Source organism: Bos grunniens, chromosome 25 (assembly GCF_055505025.1).
Source record: "Bos grunniens cultivar Pamir isolate PY7600 chromosome 25, Bosgru_T2T1.0, whole genome shotgun sequence".
NCBI lineage: Eukaryota > Metazoa > Chordata > Mammalia > Artiodactyla > Bovidae > Bos > Bos grunniens.
This window is the reverse complement of record NC_141189.1, coordinates 22,971,496-22,994,591: the sequence shown is the minus strand read 5'-3', so window position 1 is coordinate 22,994,591 and position 23,096 is coordinate 22,971,496. Positions and strand designations below refer to the sequence as shown.

At 46.1% G+C, this 23,096-nt stretch overlaps 1 protein-coding gene across 16 annotated transcripts in view; it reads left to right on the top strand.

The window, feature by feature from the left end:
• The window catches only part of VWA3A (von Willebrand factor A domain containing 3A), a 55,934-nt gene that overhangs the window by 9,590 nt on the left and 23,248 nt on the right, over window positions 1-23,096 (top strand). For 13 of the 16 annotated variants that reach the window (XR_015154644.1, XR_015154648.1, XR_015154646.1 and 10 more), the window contains 14 exons: window positions 1,094-1,218; window positions 1,312-1,389; window positions 3,322-3,376; window positions 6,302-6,400; window positions 8,444-8,550; window positions 10,735-10,860; window positions 11,115-11,223; window positions 11,436-11,501; window positions 14,173-14,298; window positions 17,432-17,567; window positions 17,676-17,779; window positions 19,159-19,239; window positions 20,023-20,117; window positions 22,327-22,446. Coding sequence is in view for 11 of the 16 variants with exons in the window: in XM_086375373.1 (XP_086231499.1) it covers window positions 1,094-1,218; window positions 1,312-1,389; window positions 3,322-3,376; window positions 6,302-6,400; window positions 8,444-8,550; window positions 10,735-10,860; window positions 11,115-11,223; window positions 11,436-11,501; window positions 14,173-14,298; window positions 17,432-17,567; window positions 17,676-17,779; window positions 19,159-19,239; window positions 20,023-20,117; window positions 22,327-22,446 (1,427 nt within the window). In the remaining 5 variants the exon portion in view is untranslated. Of the gene's footprint in view, window positions 1-1,093; window positions 1,219-1,311; window positions 1,390-3,321; window positions 3,377-6,301; window positions 6,401-8,443; window positions 8,551-10,734; window positions 10,861-11,114; window positions 11,224-11,435; window positions 11,502-14,172; window positions 14,299-17,431; window positions 17,568-17,675; window positions 17,780-19,158; window positions 19,240-20,022; window positions 20,118-22,326; window positions 22,447-23,096 lie in introns of those variants that run through there. The other 3 variants (XM_086375372.1, XM_086375377.1, XM_086375376.1) reach the window with 2 other exon arrangements.

The following is a 23,096-nucleotide window of genomic DNA, read 5'->3' as shown; positions in this document are numbered from 1 at the left end:
TCTGGTTCACACTGCAGCCCTAGCACCTCAAAACAGGGCTCAGAACAAGGAAAACGGGCTCCGAGCCTTATGTCAGCTCTCTCCCACCTTCTGGCTCCCAGAACGTATCAGCGATGTTGAAAGCTTGCTGTCAATGACTTCAGCTCTATCACCAAGGCCACCACCCACATCCTGAGCTTAGCATTATGTAAGTGACACAGGCATCACCAGGCACAAGCAAGGAGGCTTGTTCATTTCATGGCAGACTCCTGTGATGACTAGGAAATTCTTCCGCTAAAATTTCTATCCTCTGCTCTTGGTTCTGGCCTCTGGAATAGACAGGGAAACTTATTCCCGCTTCCATTAGTCAACAAATATTTGTGGAGGATCCCTCAGACTGAGACGGAGGCAAAACTCATATATCTGAAAAGACACAGAGAATGCAAATACAGAAATAAACACACCACCATCACTTGTGTTTGGCAAAGACTCAAAGGCAGACAGGGAAATGGGTAAACTTTAGAGTGAAAAGAATGAGGAAGCGTCAGGTGTGCCCTGAAGGAGCAAGCACACAGAAGCCAGAGATGAGCTCACTAGAAGCTGGGTATCTCCTGTGATTGGTTTGGGAGCATGTTTGGCTTTCTCTGGCTGGTCCTGAGCTGAAAAGGGCTGAACATAGGAACGGTGGCAGCCCCGTCACAGTCCTGACCTCCTGATCCAGTTGCTGGAGAGGTTACGGTTTGGTTCCATGGACTGGTTGCTACAAAGGTTGTGGGTCAGAGTTCTGTAGTCACGAGGGGTCTAGCAACTGTGTGTCCGTGTATTCAGTCTCTCACAAGGCAGGATGCGGGGAGTGACCCCTTGACTCCTCTGGGGACATACTGGGGATGAGGTGAGGGATGGGCACCAGTACGATCAGGGGCAGGTGGCCCACAACACAGGCCTCTCTGCACACATCTGTTGCCTCAGCAAGGCGAGTTCCTGAACAGACTCTCTTGGGTAGGACCAGTCAGGCTGGCACCCCCTGGGGGTCCCCGTGGAGGGACCTAAAACACCCTGAGCTTTGTCTTCTCTTTTCACTGTTTTCTCCCTGACTCTGGCTTCTGTTTCACAGAGGCTGCAGGGGGATGAGACCCAGCCTTCAGTCTGGGAGAATTCAGAAGATTGGCTTTCAGCGCACAGTTTAAAGTCTAAGAAACTCACTTTGGCTGACCTGCTATGCCAGGGCACAGCCGTGCTGTAAGTCGGAAGCCACTCCCCTCCCCCAAGCCTGTGAGACACATCCAGCCTCCTGAGCCCAAGAGACCCTTTCATGAGACTTTGCTTCTTCAGGGAGGAGGCCAGCAGTGTCACGAAGAAAATGCACTTCCCCACCCAGACCGTCCACCAATTTGAAGCCAAGCTTTCTGAGTAAGTATGTTTCTCATGTCCTCCCAACAAGCCCAGAGCTCAAGAATTACCTGGTTTCAGCTCTCTGAAAGTGACTTTGTTCAAACGACAGGCTCTGTTGGGCCTGTGGACAGTTCTCTTCCCACTTCTGGCTCCAATGTCTTCTTTTTTCAAATAAAGAAGGTTGAACTATATCAGTTTTTCTCACCCTCTTAAAACCCATGGCCCCTTTGGATGAAACCTCACTGCCTCATCTGATGTGTAACAATTAAGAGTGACAGATTGATTGGGTTCATATCTTTACAGATGTATGTTAAAAATATTCAGGTCCCCCCACTTCCAAACCAGTGTTTGTTTGTTTTAATGTGGACCATTTTTAAAGTCTTTATTGAATTTGTTACAATATTACTTCTGTTTTGCATTTTGGTTTTTGGGTCATAAGGTATATGGGATCTTAGTTCCCCAACCAGAGGTTGAACTCGCACCCCTTGCATAGGAAGGCAAAGTCTTAACCACTGGACCATCAGGGAAGTCCCTAAACCAGATTTTTTTAAAGCTTCTCTTTACTTTTTTCGGCCTCACTTCACAGCCTGTGGCATCCTAGTTCCCCGATCAGGAATCGAACCCAGGCCCTCAGCAGCAAAAGAGCAGTGTCCTAATTCCTGAACCACCATGGAATTTCCCCAAACTAGATTTTGTTAGCTCCATCCCCTGTGTAGCAATTGCTTGCTTGATTACTGCTTGCCTGAGATTTCTTCAAAGGCTAGAATAATAATCAAGAACCAACAGTTATTCATGTGTCAGGAATTCTGCTAAAGGCTGTACGCATTATCTTATTTAATCTTCATGACTCAAAAAATAGCATTATTCTCAAGACAGTTAATGGAAAATCAATTGCTGAGTGACCAATTTGTCAAATTTATCAAAGCATTTTAACTGTAACTTTTATAGCATATTTTATTGAGTTGGAAGTTTAAACAGATTTTAAAGATTTCTGTAGTATTTTTGGTTGATTGGTTTTAATTGTGAATCCAGCATTCTAAGGAATGTTCTATTCAGTTAACTGGTCATTTGGGAAATTGATTTTCAGAGAATTAGTTTCAAGTAAAGTAAATTTCAGCAAATTGACTTGAATAAAGTCTTATTATTATCTTCACATTGGAGATGTTGAAACTGCAGAGTTTACCATACCTGTCCAAGTCACACAGCTAGTAAACAACAAAGCTGGGTCTCAAAGACAAGAACATCTCATCATGGAGGCCATGCTCTTTGCCTGCACCTACTTATGTGTCTTATGACTCTGCCCACTGCTCCCCATCCATGAGTTCATGCCCAGAGGCCCATTTCTGGGCCCCCAAATCCCACCTACCTCAGTGAGGGCAATTCAGTTAAATTCAGATGACTGAGCCCTTCACTTGAGCACCTGTTACAGGCTGATCTTCAAATAGCCATAGGAATAGTCTGCAATGAGGGAAACTCTAGAAGTTCCCCTGGCCACTTACTATTCAAAAACAAAATTTTTTGTTCATCAATCCACTGAGAAACCGACGCTGAGCAGTCTCAGTTGTGCACTTATGATTATGTCCAAGTGACTAGAAGTCTCACCTGAGAAGACACAGATTTGAGAAGAGCAAGAATGTTCTTCCACCTTCCTCATGAGAACTCTCCCCCATCCCGCACAGACTGACCCTCCCTTGAAGCCCACCTCTGGCTCCACCGTTTACAGTGCTTGCTGCAACACTAAGAGACCTTTCCACAATCCCCCCTCATCATTTGCCCCAGCAAACAAAGACCTTCAGTTTTTTCCGGGCTAGATTTTGCCTTATATTCTCCCAGTGCCTTAGACACATTAAAAGAAAAAAATTCCCACTGCATTTTCCTTCAGTATGTGAGTGGGCATTGCTCGGTGCTGGAACTGACCTTGGGTGACAAGTCTTCCTGGTGTTTTAACAGAGCTATTGAACTCTATCAACAGAGAATTCAGTGGCTCACAGAAAACAGCAAGAAGGTAATAGATTTCTTTCTTTGCCTCCTTTCCGTCATTGCATCTGTATTTGTTAGAACCCTTTCTGTTGCAAGTAACAGACCTCCAATTTACATTAACCAAAGCTAAAAAAGGACTTTCTAGACCTACAGAAATGAAAAGCCCAAACACAGCTGTATCCTAGGGTTCAAATGATGTTATTCTTTGTCTCTGAGCTCTGCTTTCCTCTGGGTTGGTTTTACCCTCCATAAGGCTCTCCCCAGTCTTGGGAAGATGGGGTCACCAGCAGCTCTCAGCTTATATGTCACTGTAGTGGTGGCCTTCTTTTCCCACTGCACCCTCCCAAGTCCTGGGACTGACTCTCTCTGGGCCAATTTAGACCAATCACTATAGCCAACGGGGTGAGATACACTACCTGCTTAGGCCTGGAACTAGTGCTCACTCCTGGGGAAAGACAGGGGTCAGGGTAGTTGGGGAGAATGGGTGGGCTCTCCCCAAACATCACAGACTGAGAAAGGGAGACAGATGGTTGCACATGGAAAGCCAGAGAGCTGTTACCAGGACAGGAAACATCCTGGGTGAGAACAGCTGAAGCTCCCCTGGACCATTTAAGGTCAGGCCTTTAGTGAGATTTACAGCTAAGGCTGATCATCCAGACAGAACTTATGAAAGTTTGATTAAATGTTTTCCTCAGGCCCAAAGGAAAGAAGGGTGTTCATAAGCAAATTAACCTTCATTTTGCTTTCTTATTTGTTTTAGCCTATGTTCTTCCAATTGCTGCCTTTCTGGCCCACCGTTGCTTTCACCGTAGGCAATCCTTAGCCAACTTGTGGCTTCCCTGGTCACTCAGATGGTAAAAAATCTGCCTGCAATGTGGGAGACCGGGTTCCATCCCTAGGTCAGGAAGATCCCCTGGAGAAGGAACCTGCAACCCACTCCAGTATTCTTCCCTGGAAAATCCCATGGACAGAGGAGTCTGGCGAACAATGAGGTGGCAAAGAGTCAAACATGACTGACTAACTGCATGATGTGATGATGTGACAGGCAATCCTCAACTCTTTATTTATTTACTTCTAATTTACTTTTGGTTGTGCTGGGTCTTTGTTGCTGTCCATGGGTTTTCTCTAGCTGCGGCGAATGGGGGCTATTCTTGAGTGCAGTATGTAGGCCTCTCTTATTGCAGAATTCAGTAGTTGCTCCTTCAGATTTCAGTAGTTGTGGTACACAGGCTTAATTGCCCCGTAGCATGTGAAATCTTCCCAGACCAGGGATTGAACCCATGTCCCCTGCATTGGTAGGCAGATTCCTAACCACTGGACCACCAGGGAAGTCCAATACCAAAGTCTTGTTTTAAAGCCTGAGATAGGTGAGTGCTGAAATTCATGCTCCCCAGCCCCAAACCCCACCTGTATACAAGCCCAGTAGGTGACAATACAGGCGAGCTGCCTGAGCCGATTCCAGGGTGTAGTCTACATCTCAGATCCAGAACCCTCTTCTCTCGCTTAAGACAGGTCGACAGATGCACATCTCCAGCTGTAGCACGCCCCCTCTGGTCGGTCGCGGTAACACAGGCAGAGAGGGACAAGAGCCTCACCTTCTCCGTAAACATCAGTTCAGGGAACGCAGCTCTCTCACCCAGCTACTCCCATCACACTTGTCCTGGCACTTTCGACAGAGGGGCAGGGATTGCTGGTTGGGTCCTTCTTCCCTTTATCCTTTTCCGATGGAGTTATTGAGGAGCCAGGGAATAAGCCCCAATTGGATTCCAGGGTAGCAATCACTTGTAAATCAACTCATGAATCTTCTGGATGCTTCATAAATTGACCGTAGACAACAAAATCTAGGAGGAAATGTTGGTGGCTTAGATCCAAGGGGCAGGTAGGGGGATGGGATGAGAACTGACGGATTCAGGGTATGGTTTGGAGGCAGAACCGGCAGGACTTGCTGATGGATTGGCTAAGTTTAGGGCCAGAGTGCCTGCTGCTGCTGCTACTGCTAAGTCACTTCAGTCGTGTCCGACTCTGTGCGACCCCACAGACGGCCTTCTACCAGGCTCCCCCGTCCCTGGGGTTCTCCAGGCAAGAACACTGGAGTGGGTTGCCATTTCCTTCTCCAATGCATGAAAGTGAAAAGTAAAAGTGCAGTCACTCAGTCGTGTCCGACTCTTAGCAACCCCATGGACTGCAGGCCACCAGGCTCCTCCGTCCATGGGATTTTCCAGGCAAGAGTACTGGAGTGGGGTGCCATTGCCTAGGTGAATGTTAAATGCCATTTACTGAGGTGGGGAAAACTAAGTATGGAACAGGTTTAAGGAGGAGCAATAACTTAGATATCCAATAAAGCAAGATTTAAGGCAAGCATCCAGAGGAACCTACTGCTCTAGAGAACTATCAATTTCATATGAATGACAATTCCAATTTACAATGCGGCTATAACAGGAAGAACAGTTACAAGGTGAATCAAACAGCATTGACATGTAGCTAGAAATAGCTGTTAGAAACATAATTAGAAATTCACAGAAATACCGCTGCAGCTAGAGAACTTAACACATCTGCTTTTGATTGGTAGAATAGGCAGAAAATAAATAAGGATATAAGGAAATGAAATAAGATAAGCTGATGTAATTAGATGTCAAACTATCTTACAAAGGCTGCTTTTCTACAGTCTCCAAACTTTCTTTAATGAGCACAAATTACTTTATAAAAGTGGACAGTAAGTATCAAGGGGAAAAAATTTTAAATAAGTTGTCACAAATAGAAGCAGATAATGCCCACCACTAAAACCAAGACACCTAGTTTTGCACTCTGCTCTACAAAACGGGTCTTCCTTTTGTGGCCTCTTGTTGAGGCTGGGGTGTGCTTGAATTTCTGCTTCAACAAGCTGCCCAGTGAAAGGTTTGCAGAAGCACAGAGCTGTGCTGGTTGTTCTGCATGCCCTCTCTGATTTTAGGCATTTGGCCTCATCAAGGGGGCCAGAGTCGGCATTCTCATTGACGTGGCAGCTGTCAGCAATGACCCTCAGAAAGAGGAGTTCCAAAATGACCTCATGGTAAGTCTCTCTGGCACAAAGAAGTACCTGGAACCACCACCTCCTCCCCACCCTCTATCCCTACTTCCTCCCCACCCTCCCTTGGGAGCTTGCTAATGGCTTTGTTGATAGCAAGCGCAAAATGGAGTGTTTTACAAAGAACAGTTCACACTTAATTAGCACCTACAGTTAAAAAAATACGTTAAGTTCTGCGAAACCCAGCCTCAGAGTCATTCGCAGTTGCCGTGTGAGCCTCTAGTATTCACACTGTGGCAGTCCCTACCAACTCAACTGTCTCAAGAGCCTGTGCTCCCTGGAAAGAGGTGGTGGAGACGAAAATCAGTTGGACCGACTCCAGTACAGGCTTCTAGCCTTTTCCTGATGAGGAGCGATCCTGGTTGCTTTGGTCGTAACTGAGAAGCTAAGAGCTCGAGGGCTAAATCCCAGGCACCTCCACCACTTCTGGGCTGTGTGACTCTGTCATCTCATCTGTGAAATAGGAATGATGACTCTCGCCACCTCACAGGGTCGCCAGAGGACAAAAGGAGCCCAAGCAAATGAAGCGCTCAGCACAAGAGGCTGGCATTGACAAAAGCCCCTGTAGTCTCTGAGAAGTGATGTGGAGGGTCTGTTTTCTTAGAGGAACCTCTAAGCTTTGAATGAGCAGCAGTAGCTGGTCCCAGAATCCTACAGAGGGATCAGGATGGGCCAGTTTCCAGACCTGTCCCCGTTCCTGGTCTCACCAGGTGTCAGGGAACCGGTGTCAGTGCAGACTGCCCTTCACAACATCCCCAGGGCCCAGTTTCCAGAGATACCCCTGGTGGGCTGGTTCAGTATTAACCAACGCAGAGCTCATGTTCGCGGTAACAGGTAATGTTTCTAGGTGGCCGATGATAGCTTATGGTGAACGGTGTTGGATTTGTGATCTCCGAAGGAGAAAATTTCTCTTTGGAACCAAAGACTGAGCTTCAGTCACTCAGAGCTTTGTTTTATTACAGTAAAAATGGGACAGAGAAAGCTTCTGACATAGACATCAGAAGGGGACAGAGAGTGCCCCGCTGGTTTGAGTGGGGCTTTATATACTTTTTCAGTTGGTTACCAACAATAGATCAAAAGAGTATCTCAAGGTTGTAAAAGTCTTACCAGGCCCACTCCCACAACATACATCTTAAGATAGCAGGATTAGTCAGAAAGTTTTTGTTAAGAAGGAGAAACATGCCCTTGAGCAAGATACATTGTTGTTATATAATCATTAGTACAGAGCTTAAGGAAAAACGTACCCTTGAGCAAGATGGGTTGTTTTGGTGTGCAATCATTAGCTCTGGGCTTAAAGAAAGTTAGTCTTAGGCGAAATAGATTGTTGTCATAACAATGCAAAGTTTAAGGGGAGAAAAGTCTTATGTGACTAAGATGAGAGAATGTAGAAAAAAAAGTTTGTCCCTTCCTCCTCCTTGAGGACCCTGGTCTCCTTATCAATGTACCTAAGAATAAGCTCTCTCACCGGGAAGGAGAGGGAAGAGTTATCTTACTGTTGGATACTCACCAGGCTGAGCCTGAGAACACCCAATAGGCTGGCCCTGCACCCATCACTCCATCCCCAACTCACATGGCCAGGACAGCAACCACTGCCCCCCACCTCTTTGCTCCTCCCTGGGTGCCACGTGTAAATGCCACGGTCAGGGTTCAGCCATTGCACATGCTGAAGTGGGTGCTCATCCCACTCACACCCATGACCCAAGTGTGTGGCAGTTGCTCCAGAAGAGATCTTGGGTCTGCAGTCAGTGGGAGTGAAAGCCAATCTCCAGAACTGGCTGACCACCCAGGCCCCACCCCGACCACGCACAGCCAGGGACAGGCTGGGATGGGCAGCTAGGGTGCTCCACCTAGACCCCTGTGACCCCAGGGGCAGCAAGCAAATGTCGACTTGGGGCTGCTAAGCTGAGTCTTAAGCGACCCTGTTTCAGCACAGTTCACATCTCAGCCCAGAGGGCCCAACCACAGCATGAGAGGTGAAGGCAGGCTCCATATGACTCTGGGAGCCACTGATGTCCTCTTGCCTGCCAGAACCTCATTGACGAGCAGCTGAGCCACAAAGAGAAGCTGTACATCCTGTCCTTCGGTGCCACCACCAGCGCCCTCTGGCCCAACCCGACAGAAGTCAGCACCTCCAGGTGAGTGAGTGCCCGGCCTTGGCCTGGGTGTTTACCTGATCATTCTCCTCCCTAAAAGTGTTAGTGTCTTTATCAGATGATTAATGCACAAAATAAATGAGACAGTTCTCAAAAACAGAAACACAGGGAGCCAATAACTTTTGGAAAAGTCATCACCCCACGAGCACCACAAAATGAAAAGACAAGATACCATTTCTACCCAGAAATCTAACAAAGATCGTTTTATTATTATGAAAATGATACATGCTGATTTTCAGAAATTACAACAGTATAAAAGGATAAAAAATAGCAGATGAGTCTCCCTCTCACCCTAGTTTCCCCTCCCTCATCTCCCAATGATAGTTTCTTCAATCTACTTCCACAGTCTTTACACATATATACATCTGTGTGTTTATCCTCTTTTACTTAAACATAATCAAGAGAACATTGCACTTTTTTTCATCTTGGCTTTGCACCTAATTTTCTCTCAGTATGCAGAGATCAGCCTCTTTCTTGTTAATAGCTACCTACAATTCCACTGTTTAGTGCTTCCCTGGTGGCTCAGTGGCAAAGAATCCACCTGCCAATGCAGGAGACTTGGGCTCAATCCCTGGGTTGGCAAGATCCCCTGGAGAAGGAAATAGCAACCCACTCCAGCATTCTTGCCTAGGAAATCCCACGGACAGAGTGGTCTGGTGGGCTACAGTCCATGGGGTCTCAAAGAATCAGATGCAACTTAACAACTTAGATGTAACTAAACAACTAAGAATTTCTACTAAGTTATGCCTGAAAGTAGACATCTCTTTTCCAGGAAGGGAATAGCCTTGATTATCCACCATGCTTGGCACTTCACATGTACTCTCTTACTTAATATTTATAGCCAACACATGGAATAGGATTACTATCCCAATTTTGCTGACGAGGAAACTGAGACTCAAGTTAGGGAACATTTCTGAAATGGTAGTCAGGATTGGATTCCAAAGCACAGAGCGGATCCCAGGGAAAGCCATATGCTTGGGTTTCTGGAACGGAGGTTCCCTTGCCCAGCACTGGCTGTAGAGGGGCGCCCTTCTGGGTAAAGAAGTGCCCGTTCAGGCAGCATGGGCTTTGGATCCCAGCTCTGACAGTTACTGGGGGATCCTGACTCATCCTTTAACTCTCTCATTAGCAGAATAAGGTGAGGATACCTGCTTCTCACAGAGTTGTTGGCACGGGAAGTGCTTGGCATGGGGAAGGTACTCAGCAGATAAGATTGTTTGTTTTATTTTTTAACGATGATTTCAACCTCAAAGCTCCAGGATGTCAGACCTGGAAGTCACCTTGAGACCATCTAGCCAAGAGTTCCTCAACTGCAATTCTTCCTGGATTTCCCTTGTGATTTTTGTCATATCCCTGCCACTTGTACGATTATTTACTCTGTTCAACTTGTAGTACTATTGATTTTTAAAATAACCCAATATTTATTCTGAACGAAACTATCAATGCCATAACTGAGAAGCCTGTATCACTTGCCATAATTAGCAAGTTGCTATAAAATAAATAGAATGAACGCAGACAAAACAGTAAGATTAAATTCCAGCTTGAAACCTATTGACTAGAGATGGCGCCAGGCCTGGGATTTGTTCTCTTTGTTAAAAAGGCAAATTCAACCGTTATAATAATGAAAGAGACTTACTGGCAGTGAGCTGAGGGGGTTTTTTGGGGGGTGGGTGTCAGAATGAAAGAGAAAGGGGGAGACCAGAGCTGTCTCACCAGTGCCACGTGAGACAGTGAACCAGGAGAGCTCTGAATTGAGTCCTTCCTGTATTCCCAGTAGTGTGTATTCCAACCTGTGTGGGATGTAGCCACACAGCCGTAGTGTCTTCTCTTCAAGACTCTTTGGGTTGGGGATTAACCCCATGTTTCAGGCTGAGATCTGCCTCCAGAAGAGTTGGAGGGGAAAGGAGCTAGGTCCCAGACCCCACATAACAGAGTAACTGGAAATTCAGGCCCTTGAGTCATACCTGGATTGAAGTCTCAGCGTTTCCAGTTGCTTACAGTATCCCCTTGGGCAAGTCCTATCTCTGAGTCTCAGTTTCCTCATCTATAAAACGGGAATAAGGTATCCCTATCAAAGAATTATTGTTAGGCTCACACCAGCCCGTGTTTGTCCCGGGCCTGGTCCCTAGTATGAGTACTGTTATTAGGTTTTATCATTTTGCCTAGTCTCCAGGAACTCAAGCTTTGGGTGAAAAAGCTGAAGCCAGACAGAGGCAGCAATCTGCTACAAGCCCTGAAGAAAGTTTTCGTTCTGAAGGGGCTGAATTCTCTGGTGACCATCATGGGAAGCTGGTAGGTCTCCTTTTCTAAGCTGATAACTGACCCAGGAAGGGATTAGAGAACCAAACCGAGAAAAGACCATCAAGCGTGACTCTTCCAGGCCATTAATCTACAGATTTTTATGTCAGGGGGCCTGAGGCCCACTATGCCTTACATCTTAACACAGGTGACCTGGGACACAGATGATTGGTTAGATTTGGTAGAGGTTCTTTGGGAATTACCATCTTGCTGGAGTGCCCCCTTCTCTTCTTCCTTCTTCTTCCCAGCCCAGATCAGCCTTCTGAAATCCTGTCCGATTACATCCAACAGTCTACCACGGGAAGGGACCTCATTACCCACATTATCACCTACAAATGCGATGATCAGGTGCCGCCCGTAAGTACCCAAGAATCTTCAAGGCTTCCCTTGGATTGGTGATAGTGAGCTGGGCCAGCCTTTGAGGCCCCCAAGTTATGGATTAGAATACAACTCTCCTTGTATCTAGTTCTCCCATTGGTCAGCCCAGATGGGAGGCTCAGACAAGGAAAAAGCTTGTAAGACTAACGGCATTGCCCTAGGGAGGGCTGACTCTGTCTCCATCCCCATAGGCTGTTCTGAAGAACCTTGTAGAAGCTTTTGGGGGCTATTATCACTGCTACAGTCCAGAGACAGAGGTAAGCTCTTGGGCCAACACACTGCCCCCTCCTCCTATCCCTGCCTGCTTCCAAGGTTGTGCCTGGGGAATCTGGGCCAGAATGATTCTTTGTGTGTACTGGCTTCCCTTCTCCCCTACTCAGTGGGTTTACTCAAGTAAAATCAGATTAAAAAGAGTATGAGGGAAGAACAGAAACAACAAAAAGTCACAAGAGATTCTTTTGTCAGGGTGTATGATGAGTTGATTGGGCTACCCAGGTCACTCAGTGGTGAAGAATTTGCCTGCAAATGCAGGAGACATGGGTTCAATCCCTGGGTCAGCAAGATCCACTGGAGGAGGAAATGACAACCCACTTCAGTATTCTTGCCTGGAGAATCCCATGGACAGAGGAGCCTGGCAGGCTACAGTCCATGGGGTCGCAAAGAGTTGGACACGTCTGAGCAACTGAGCATGCACGCAAATGAGCTGGTTGCATGCTGACAGAATTCTGAATTCCTACCCAGTTGCCATCAACATGGGCCCCACCCCACCTCTGCTCCCACCAAAGCTCTGAATCTGAAGCAGCTGCTTCAGTTCTCTCTCCTAGATAGATCCCATTTACAGCAAGAGACACACAGCAATCAATTCTGAATGAGCAAGTTAATTCTGTACCAATCCATCCATTAGTCCTTGTCGCAGTTAATAATAACATCACACACTCTGTGTCTGTAATGGAGATGACAGCAAATGTGTGTTGTAGATCCATATGGCAGATTGAGAATCCAGCTGTCTGTTGAGCTACAGGCTGTGCCTTGCCTGCTAACTACCAATTGCCAAGAGTAAATGAATATTTGCATCTCACAAGTATGTTCTAGTGTTACAAAGTGTAGGTCAGGCAACATTTTCCTTGGGCAAAACCCCTTGTTACCTCACTGGCCAGACTCTGTAGGAGTGACATACTCCAGGGCTAGGAAGATACTATGGGTGAGTGAATGAAACTGGCTGGTTTAAGAAATATTTTCTCTTAAAAACCTGTGAGCCTCTTGGCTTAGTTGTTGTTTTTCCACTCTTGGTGGAGGTATGGGTAAAACAAATTTCATTGTTTTCTTTATTATGAGCAAAACAACAGGGCAAAGATGACAAAAAATTACAACTGATTCTAATGAGAACAGAGAGTGGTAAGGAGTGTAAAGAACAAAACAGCACTTGCCCCAGTGAGTGAGACGCCTCTGCTCAGCCCTAGCCCGTTATTTATTTGTTCTGCAGGAGTGACCCCCAGTGTTACCAGTCTTCTGATTTTCCAACAAGAGCCAGAAATCTGGCTTTGTGTGTGTGTGTGTGTGTGATTTCCTTTCATTTGTGAACAATTGAGGGACTTCCCTGCTGGTCCAGTGGCTAAGACTCCATGCTCCCAATGCAGGGGGCCTGGGTTTGATCTCTGGTCAGGGAGCTAGATCTGACATACCACAACCAAGACCCAGAGCAGCCAGATAAATAAATAAATTTTTTAAAATGGAGAAAATTCTCATAAATAAAGTGAACAACAGTGGCACTTTTTATACTCATAATGTTGTGCAACCACCACCTTTATTTAGCTCCAAAACACTTCCATCTCCCCAAAAGGAAACTCTGCACCCTTAAAACAATTACTCCCCATTCCCCCTCCCCTGCAGCCCCAGCTCATTGTCAATCTGCTTTCCCTCTCTTGGGATTTACCCATTGTGGATATTTCGTGTCCATCTTTTTTCACTCAGCATCATGTTTTCAAGATGCATCTGTGTTCTGACATGTATCAGAACTTCACTCTTTTTATGGTTGAATAATATTTCATTTTCTGAATATACTACCTCTTGTTTACCCATTCATCAGTCAATGGATATTTTAGCTGCTGTGAACTGGTATGATTATTGGTGGATAAGTATCTGAGTCCCTGTTTTCAATTATTGTAGGTACGTAACTAGGAGTAGAAATGCTAGGTCATGTAGTAATTCTGTTTAATTTTTTGAGGAACCACCAAACTGTTCTCCACAGCAGCTGCACCATTTTACAGTTCCACCTGCACCCCTCAAGTTCCAATTCTCCAGTGTTTGCCAACACTTGTTATAGTCCTTTAATAATTATTATCATAGCTAGTTCAGTTCAGTTCAGTTCAGTCACTCAGTCGTGTCCGACTCTTTGCGACCCCATGAATTGCAGCACGCCAGGCCTCCCTGTCCATCACCAACTCCCGGAGTTCACTCAAACTCCTGTCCATCGAGTCGGTGATGCCATCCCCTTCTCCTCCTGACCCCAATCCCTCCCAGCATCAGAGTCTTTCCCAATGAGTCAACTCTTCGCATGAGGTGGCCAAAGTACTGGAGTTTCAGCTTTAGCATCAGTCCTTCCAAAGAACACCCAGGGCTGATCTCCTTCAGAATGGACTGGTTGGACCTCCTTGCAGTCCAAGGGACTCTCCGAGGGTATAAAGTGTTTCTTCACATCTATAAGGTTAGACAAACTTTCAACTATTTAAAACACTGCAAGCCAATAATGTACAAATGGAACACGCATTGGCAGGCTCTGTCCTACACACGGATCCTGTTTATAACGTCCGCTTTGAAGAGCATGCCACTCCGCCCTAGGGATTCACGTGGCTGCCTGCCATTTCCCACCTCGGCCACTGCCGGTAACCAGGTGACTACTGGGTGCCTGATTGCCCCCACCACCCCCAGATCTGCAGCAGCCGGGAGGTGGATGAGCTCCTGGCAGAAATCCAAAAGGCCCAGAGCCTCCGGGACCACGTGCAAGCCCTGCACCCCAACGCCCGCTGTGAGGAGCCCACCAGTGTGATGCAGGAGGTAGGTGCTGAGAGCCGGAGCTCAGACCTTCCGGGAGGCGCGCAGCTGGCCTCGCCATGCTCTCCTGTCTCACCTGTCACTCAAGGGCGCTACTGCCAGGCCCCTAAAAGTGGAGTGAGGCGAGGCCCCGCCCCCTCGCAGCCTCCACAGCTCTGAACTGCCCCAGCCTCTGCTGGAAGGATCCTGGTGGATTTTCTAACTGAAAAAAAAAAATTATTTCAGAGAAAGGCCATCAGGCCTCTGCCACCCCTTCCACTTAAACACTGTCCCTCCCTTCCCCCCAGTTTGGAAAATGATGAAAACCTCAGCTACACAGGGTAGGCTGTCTGGAGACATCTCACCAGCATCTCATTCATTCCGGGCAAAGGCCCTGCTTGAGGGCGTTTAATTTATCAGCAGAATAACTCAGAAAGTTTATGGACACAAGTGCCATAAAAGCTGTGCTCTGTTTAGACAGCACAGACAACTTAGCTGTGGACAGAAAAGAATTGGAAACGCTTTTACAGCATCACAGAGTGAAGGTATGGACTTGGGGTACCACACGTTTTGACCTGGCTAGCTGTCGTAAAAGAAACACAGCACTTAGATTGAGGTCTTGAATTTTAGTTTCAGCTCTTCTACTGATTATCTCGGAGAAGGCAGTGGCACCCCACTCTAGTACTCTTGCCTGGAAAACCCTATGGACGGAGGAGCCTGGTAGGCTGCAGTCCCTGGGGTCACTAAGAGTCGGATACGACTGAGTGACTTCACTTTCAATTTTCACTTTTCACTTTCATGCATTGGAGAAGGAAATGGCAACCCACTTCAGTGTTCTTGCCTGGAGAATCCCAGGGATGGGGGAGCCTGGTGGGCTGCCGTCTGTGGGGTCGCACAGAGTCGGACACAACTGGAGTGACTTAGCAGCAACTGATTATCTATCAGTTCAGTTCAGTTGCTCAGTCGTGTCCGACTCTTTGTGACTCTGTGAACTGTGGCACGTCAGGCTTCCCTGTCCTTCACCAACTCCCAGACCTTGCTCAAACTCATATTCATCGAGTCGATGATCTCTCATCCTCTGTCGCCCCTTGTCCTCCTGCCTTCAATCTTTCCCAGCATCAGGGTCTTTTCCAATTAGTCAGTTCTTCGCATCAGGTAGCCAAAATATTGGAGTTTCAGCTTCAGCATCAGTCCTTCCAATGAGTATTCAGGACTGATTTCCTTTAGGATTGACTGGTTTGATCTCCTTGCTGTCCAAGAGACTCTCAAGAGTCTTCTCCAACTCCACAGCCTCCGGGACCATGTGATTGTCTATAAACAATAACAATAATTAATGGTTTTCATTTGCTGAGTGTGTAGGCACTTAAGATAGGCACAAGGCTTAATCTTTTTAAATGCCTTATTTTATCTTACAGCAATGGTCTCCAGCAGATATGTTATTTTACAGATGAGAAAACAGAAGTTGAGTTTAAATAATTTGCCTGAGATCGCAGAGATAAAAGCTGATTAGTCTCGATTGAACTTAGGTCTGCTTGATGTCAGAATCTTGCCAGGAGTTTCCCAAAATGAAATGCATATACTACTTGTAGTTTGCAAAATAATGATAAGGTGATATGCAGATTAACATTCTTTTAAATGTTATATATTTAAAACTAGCTCATTATGGTAGAAATAGAGCTTTCTGAAATTATTTAAGTACTAGGAATTCTCTGACAATTTCAATGTTTCAGACTTGGTGCGTTCATTGCCAAGAGCCCAGATTCAATCCCTGGTCAGGGAACTAAGAGCCCACATTCTGTAAGGCATGTCCAAAAACAAACAAGCAAAGTATATATGTGTATGTGTGTTTATATATATATATATATATATATATATATATATATATATATATAATTTAAGTACAAAAAGGGGTCCATTAAAATCAAAATTGAAATTAATATTAATTTCAATTAATGTTAGTAAAACTAATAATTAAAAAGACTTAGTGTTACTTGTTTGATTTTTAAAATATTGAGTAAATAACAATATAGGGCTTCCCTGGTGGTTTAGTGGTAAAGAATCCACCTGCAAATGCAGGAGACACGAGTTTAATCCCTGGGTCAGGAAAATTCCCTAGAGTGGAAAATGGCAACCCACTCCAGTATTTTTGCCTGGGAAATCCCATGGACAGAGGGGCCTGGTGGGCTACAGCCCATGGGGTCACAAAAGAGTCGGACACGACCTAGTGACTAAACAACAACAACAAATAACAGTACGGTGATACTCAGATATAGCAAATTTCATGAAGGTGGTTCTCGAATGTCTGAAGTTTGGAAATTGCTGTTTCGTGCTTTCCTCATACACAAGCTATGTGACTTAACCTCTCAGAACCTCAGGTTTTCAGTTGTAAATGTGGGCAAGGGAGTCTAGGCTAGATCAGGGCTCCCTAAATGATTTGGTACAGGAGTTGCTTTTTAGTTCCCTGGAGCTTGTGTTTTGTGCCCACGGCAGGGCCACTTGTCATCTTGGAGTCCTTGGTGCTGATTCAAATGGCAAGGGTGGGAAGGGGTTAGGAGGATGGACAGATGACAGAGAAAGTGAGTTGCTGGGTACAGTTCTGTCTTCTCCTAGAAATTCCACACATCTCTCTAGATGGTGATGGGACTATGGAAGGGAAAGGCAAAACTGCCTGTAATTTAACAGGAAATGTTTTAAGAGAGCTTCCCTGGTAGCTCAGCTGATAAAGAATCTGCCTGCAATGCAGGAGACCCCAGTTCAATTCCTGGGTCAGGAAGATCCCCTGGAGAAGGAAGGGATAAGCTACCCACTCCAATATTCTTGGGCTTCCCTGATAGCTCAGACAGCAAAGAATCTGCCTGCAATGTGGGAGACCTGGGTTTGATCCCTGGGTTGGGAAGATCCCCTGGAGGAGGGCATGGCAACGCATTCCAGTATTCTTGCCTGGAGAATCCCCACAGACAGAGGAACCTGGTGGGCACTGGTTCTGTCACTGGCTTGGTGCCTCCACTCTGGGGAGCCCATGGGGTCACAGAGTCAGACACAACTGAAAGACTAAGCACAATGTTTTAAGATGCTCCCTTGGGTGGGTGGGGGAAGACTGGGGACTTTCCAGGTCTATAATATGATTATGTAATGATGATTTTTCATTTCAATTTAGATTTCCACAGAGGTTGCAAAGAATTCACTCATGAGTCTCTTGCCTAAACCCCCAAAACATGAGGATCCCCTCATGATTGAGTTCCCAAACTTGGACATGACTTCTGCAGAATGGCTAAAGACCAATAGCCTGAAAGGTAAATCCCCAGAGAGGGAAGAACCCAAGATGCAGATGACTGACCAAAGGCATGAACCCTTTGGGGCTTCATGAGCGGTGCCTCAAGCCCCACCATTTATTTTTACAGCCAAGAAGCTAAGCCTTTATCAGGTTCTGGCACCCAATGCATTCTCTCCTGTGGAGGAATATGTGCCTATTCTCCGGAAAACAGTATCATCAACTATCCATGAGGTAACTCAGATTCAGAGTTCTGTCCAGTCCTTTGCTGTGGAGCTCCTGTGTGGTATTTCCTTTCTGAAATGTTCAAGAAATAGAGGTCGTGAGACAGAGCCCAAGGAGCAGGAGCTGAGGGCTTGGAGTGGGATGCAGGCTTTCCACCCAGGACTCTAGAACTCTCATCAAATCTACTCTAGCTGCTGTTTTTCAAAGATACGAAAAATGAAACTTGGGAGATTGGGGAAAGAGGGGGTATATTGGGCACCATGATCACCTCCTTCATGAAGGTTTCCTCCTCGTCATTCAGAACACACTCTCTCTTTGGGCCCTCGCTCTACCTGATACAGACTTCTCCTATTGCTCCTATGATGCGCGTATGTGTGCATTTGTTACACGTCTAATGCCCACCGGGGTATGAGCCCTATAAAAGAAAAACCTCTTCCCCAACACTCTGTCCCTTATATGTAGTACAAGTAATCAGTCAAGGAATGTCTGCGTGCGTGGACAGAAGGATGGAAAGAGGGAGGAAAAGGCTGAGTGAGTGGATGGATGGAAATGATAAGTGAATAGGTAAAAGAATGGATAGATGGATGGAAATATTAACAGATGGAAGGATAGATAACAGGATAGAATAAACAGATGAAAGGATAAAAGTCAAGATTAAATGAAGGATAAAGGATGGAGACGTGGAAGGACAGTGTAATAGGTGAACAGAAAGGTCAGTCAGTGGAGAGACTTCCCCGGTGGTGCAGTGGCTGAGACTCTGCACTCCCATTACGGGGGGCATGGGTCCAATCCCTGGTCAGGGAACTATGATCCCACAGGCAGCGAGGCAAGGCCAGAGAAGAGAAGATCAGTGGAAAGACAGAAGAGTGAGAGGAAAGAGACAGGGGATGTCTAGTTCTGGCAGCCCATAGATGAATGACTAGATGGAAGGAGTGACAGAGATAGAGATATGACAACTTGATGGAGGAATGAACAGAATGAACAAATTTGATTTTCAAAGTGTCCGTGAAGGCCCATGTGGGTTTCCAAATCTTAGAATTTATGACTATGGTATGTTTTAAATCTCCAACTCTGCTATTACCAAAACTTCTAACCATATCTTGTAATAAGGACATTGATGTTCAGAAGAGCCTCCTGAGAAGGGAGCCAGCTTGTGGTCAGACCTGGTGCATTCAGGGGACTGTGTCCTGAAGTCCCTCAGCTGCCAGCTCCAGACAAGGCAATGGCCTGGTGATGGGGAGGGGCACAATCCACCCGCAGATGTGTTAAGAGCCCATTTCCCTCTCTTGCATCTGACTTGGAGAACCCAGTGACCGATTTAAACTTAAAATCCTTCCTCACTTGTGCTTCTGTTCACCTGCTCCCCTCCTGGCCACACCTGCGTGCAGAAGGCAATGGTGCAATTTGAATGGCATGACGGGACAGTGAAGAATATTCATGTGGACTTGCCCTTCCTGTATGAGTACCAGGTCAGTGCTGGGTCCCATCAGTCAGAATGTGGGGTGTGGGGAGGGGGTGGGAGGAAGGTGTCGTGGAATGTGGAGGCACCAAGCCAGTGACAGAACCCCCTCCTGTAAACAGACTGTGCTCCACCCACAGGCCCTTCTGGAGCTTTCTCCACCTCCTCTCCAGGCAGGAATCTGGATGCCTTAAACAAAAACCTCTAATCCTTTTGGTCAAGATTTACCTCCTCCCCATTTGAGGCAATGAAATACTCTGACTCTTCCCCTCCTAGGCTTGTGACAGACAAGTACATGCTTATATATATATATATATATCTTTAAACAAATGTTTATTTATTTATCTATTTTTGGCTATGATGGGTCTTTGTTGCTGCACACGGGCTTTCTCTAGTGCAGCAAGTGGGGGCTGCTCCCTAGTTGTATTGCTGGGTCTTCTCATTGCAATGATTTCTCTTATTGCAGAGCATGGGCTCTAGGTGCACAGTCTTCAGTGGTTGTGGCTCACGGGCTCCAGAGTGGGGGCTCAGTAGTTGTAGCGCATGGGTTTAGTTGCCCTGTGGCATGTGGAATCTTTCTGCACCAGGTATCGAACTGGTGTTCCCTGCATTGGCAGGCAGATTCTTAACCTCTGGGCCACAAGGGAAGTCCTAATACATGCTTTAGAGGGATTTTTGTTCTGCCTGGATACCCATGGCCTTGACACACCATTCCCAGAAGCCACGTGGGGTACACCCTCTTCCCCCACATGCTCTGTGCAGTGCTGACTGTGTGTGACCCATGAGTTTGCAGAAACAGCTCAGCAGAGCGATGCGGATGTATGAGAGACGGATTGAGTGGCTCTCCTTGGCCAGCAGAAGAATCTGGGGCACCGTATGTGAAAAAAGGTAACTTCTCCCAGTAGTGTTCTTGTCCTTCATGTGTGACACAGCACTCATCCAACTTATGAATTTCCTGTTGGTAGCATCAGAATCCATCATTTAGATTAAGGATCAGTAATGGCTCAGCAGAACCCCTGGAGGGAAAAGTCACCACCATTAACTGCAACCTCAAGAATAGCATCACTGTGTCACTCAGGAGTCTTTGTTAAAAAGCAAAAGAAACTAAGTGCAAATTGACTGAAACAAATCAGGGAAGTCTGGTTAAGGTAAGTATATTCTAAAGTAGATTTGGTAGCTGTCTTCAGGCCTGGCTTGATCCAGAGATTCATACATGTCAGGAATTTCTTTCCAACCCTCACTTCCATTTTCCTCTTTCTTGGCTTTGTTTTCAGGCAGGCTCCCCTCTAGGTAGCAAGATAGCCACCCAAAGTTCCCAACTTCCTTCCTTCCAGTTTAGCACTTCCAGGGTTTAGAGCATGGGCCCATCCGTGAGCCACTTGGGCCAAGAGAATTTGATGTTCTGATTGCCTGGGGTCTAATGTCCACTTTAAAGCTTGGACTGGGGTAAGCTCTACTCAACTCAAGTGGACCATTAGAGACAAAGATATTCCCCCCTACACCAGAAAAAAAGACCAAGATACTGTTTTGAGCAGAGGTAATGGATGCTGAGGAGGAAGAAATTGTAGGTATCTATTATATCATTCGAAGAAGGCAATGGCACCCCACTCCAGTACTCTTGCCTGGAGAATCCCATGGACAGAGGAGCCTGGTAGGCTGCAGTCCATGGGGTCGCTAGGAGTCGGACACGAATGAGTGACTTCACTTTCACTTTTCACTTTTCATGCATTGGAGAAGGAAATGGCAACCCACTCCAATGTTCTTGCCTGGAGAATCCCAGGGATGGGGGTGCCAGGTGGGCTGCCGTCTATGGGGTCACACAGAGTTGGACACAACTGAAGCGACTTAGCAGCAGCAGCAGCATTATATCATTACCATTCCATACCTTACTTAATGCATTACCATTTATCATGTATTAGAAGTTTGTAATATCATTCATCTGCTCTATTTTTTAACTCTCAAAGCAACCCCTTGAAGAGTCTCATTATAGTTTATATAGTTAAATATGCCAAGGAACAGGCTTCCAAGGTGGTGCAGTAGTAAAGAATCTGACTGCTAATGCAGGAGATGCAAGAGACTCAGGTTCAATCCCTGAGTCGGGAAATCCCCTGGAGTAGGAAATGGTAGCCCATTCCAGTATTCTTGCATGGAGAATTCCGTGGACAGAGGAATCTGGCAGACTACAGTCCATGGGGTGGCAAAGAGTCAGACATGACTGAGCACACACACAAACGCATGGCAAGGATCAGAGAGGTGCTGTGACTTGTGAAGACCTTGAACTAAGGTCTTCAGATGCTATATCAGGTGAATTTTCTTTTGGTAATCCATAGCTGTCTCAAAATGAGAATGAGGGGATGAGATAGGACTATAAGATCTAAAGAGAAGGCTCAACACTGTTGCTGCTGCTGCTGCTAAGTCACTTCAGTTGTGTCCAACTCTGTGTGACCCCATAGACGGCAGCCCAGCAGGCTCCCCCATCCCTGGGATTCTCCAGGCAAGAACACTGGAGTGGGTTGCCATTTCCTTCTCCAATGCATGAAAGTGAAAAGTGAAAGTGAAGTCACTCCATCGTGTCTGACTCTCAACGACCCCATGGACTGCAGCCTACCAGGCTACCTCCATCCATGGGATTTTCCAGGCAAGAGTACTGGAGTGGGGTGCCATTGCCTTTTCCACTGCAAGAGATCTTAAAACAGAGAGAGAAAACAAAAAGATACGTTTCCCCAAAGGCCCCAGTTATACCTAATTCCCCATCTAACTTGCTTAGCTTGTTTGTTTTCCCTTCACAGACCCCAACCTGCTGTATTATCGAATGCTAGTGATTTAAAACAAGGAAATGTATGAAATCATTATATGCAGTCCTGCCCTTAAACTGTCCACCACAAGGCTTTATTCCATGATAGACCCTCCTGCAGAGAAGGTTCCATGACCCCTCAGGCTACTGCCTATGTTGACCTCAAACCACGGAGAAGATTTGGCCAGGGGTGAATTTGGCTTGCAGAACTCCCCTGGAAAAAACGTTAAATAGTAAAATGGAACAGAATAAACATTATCTGAGAGATTCGGTTCTCCTCTTAAAGCTTGTGTTTCTTTTTAGGGTGGTTATACTGCTCGATATCTCCGTGACCAATTCCATGTACATTATTCATATCCAGCACTCCCTGCGACGCCTGCTGGAGGAGCAGCTGTCCAACAAGGACTGCTTCAACATCATTGCGTACGCAGCGGCTTCTCCTGGTGGGGAGGTTGTGGGCACTAGGCCGCCATCACCAGGCTGAGGCTTCTGGCAGGACCACAGATGTATGGGCAGCCGGCCTCCTAGGAAGGCTGTCCGTTTATCTCATTTGAACCATCTTGTTTGGGGCATTGAATAATTAAATGGTTGTAGGACGGTCCCCCTGGGCTGAAGGTGATAAGCGGCCCCAAAACACACTGTTTGATCAGCCAGGATAAAGTAACTCAGCCCGTCGCCCCATTTGGCTCCCAAGCTGATAAACACAAAAGAGAAAAAGACGGGTCCCCAGGCTTGGCTCCTACCTCAGTTCTAGCAAGCCATGATATTTTAAACATTCAGAATTCCAATTATAAATTTTAATTGTACACAGATCTATCAATATTATTATTATATATAATTATATGTTATATAAATTATATAGAACTATATAGAATTAAATTATACCTTTATATATAAAACTACATGGTTCCATTATATATATAAAACTATGTATTTAAGTTATATATAAGTAGGTGTGCGTGCTGCATGTTAAATAGCTTCAGTTGTGTCTGACTCTTTGAGACCCTATGGACCCCCATGGACTGTAACCCACCAGGCTTCTCTGTCCATGGGCTTCTCCAGGCAAGAATACT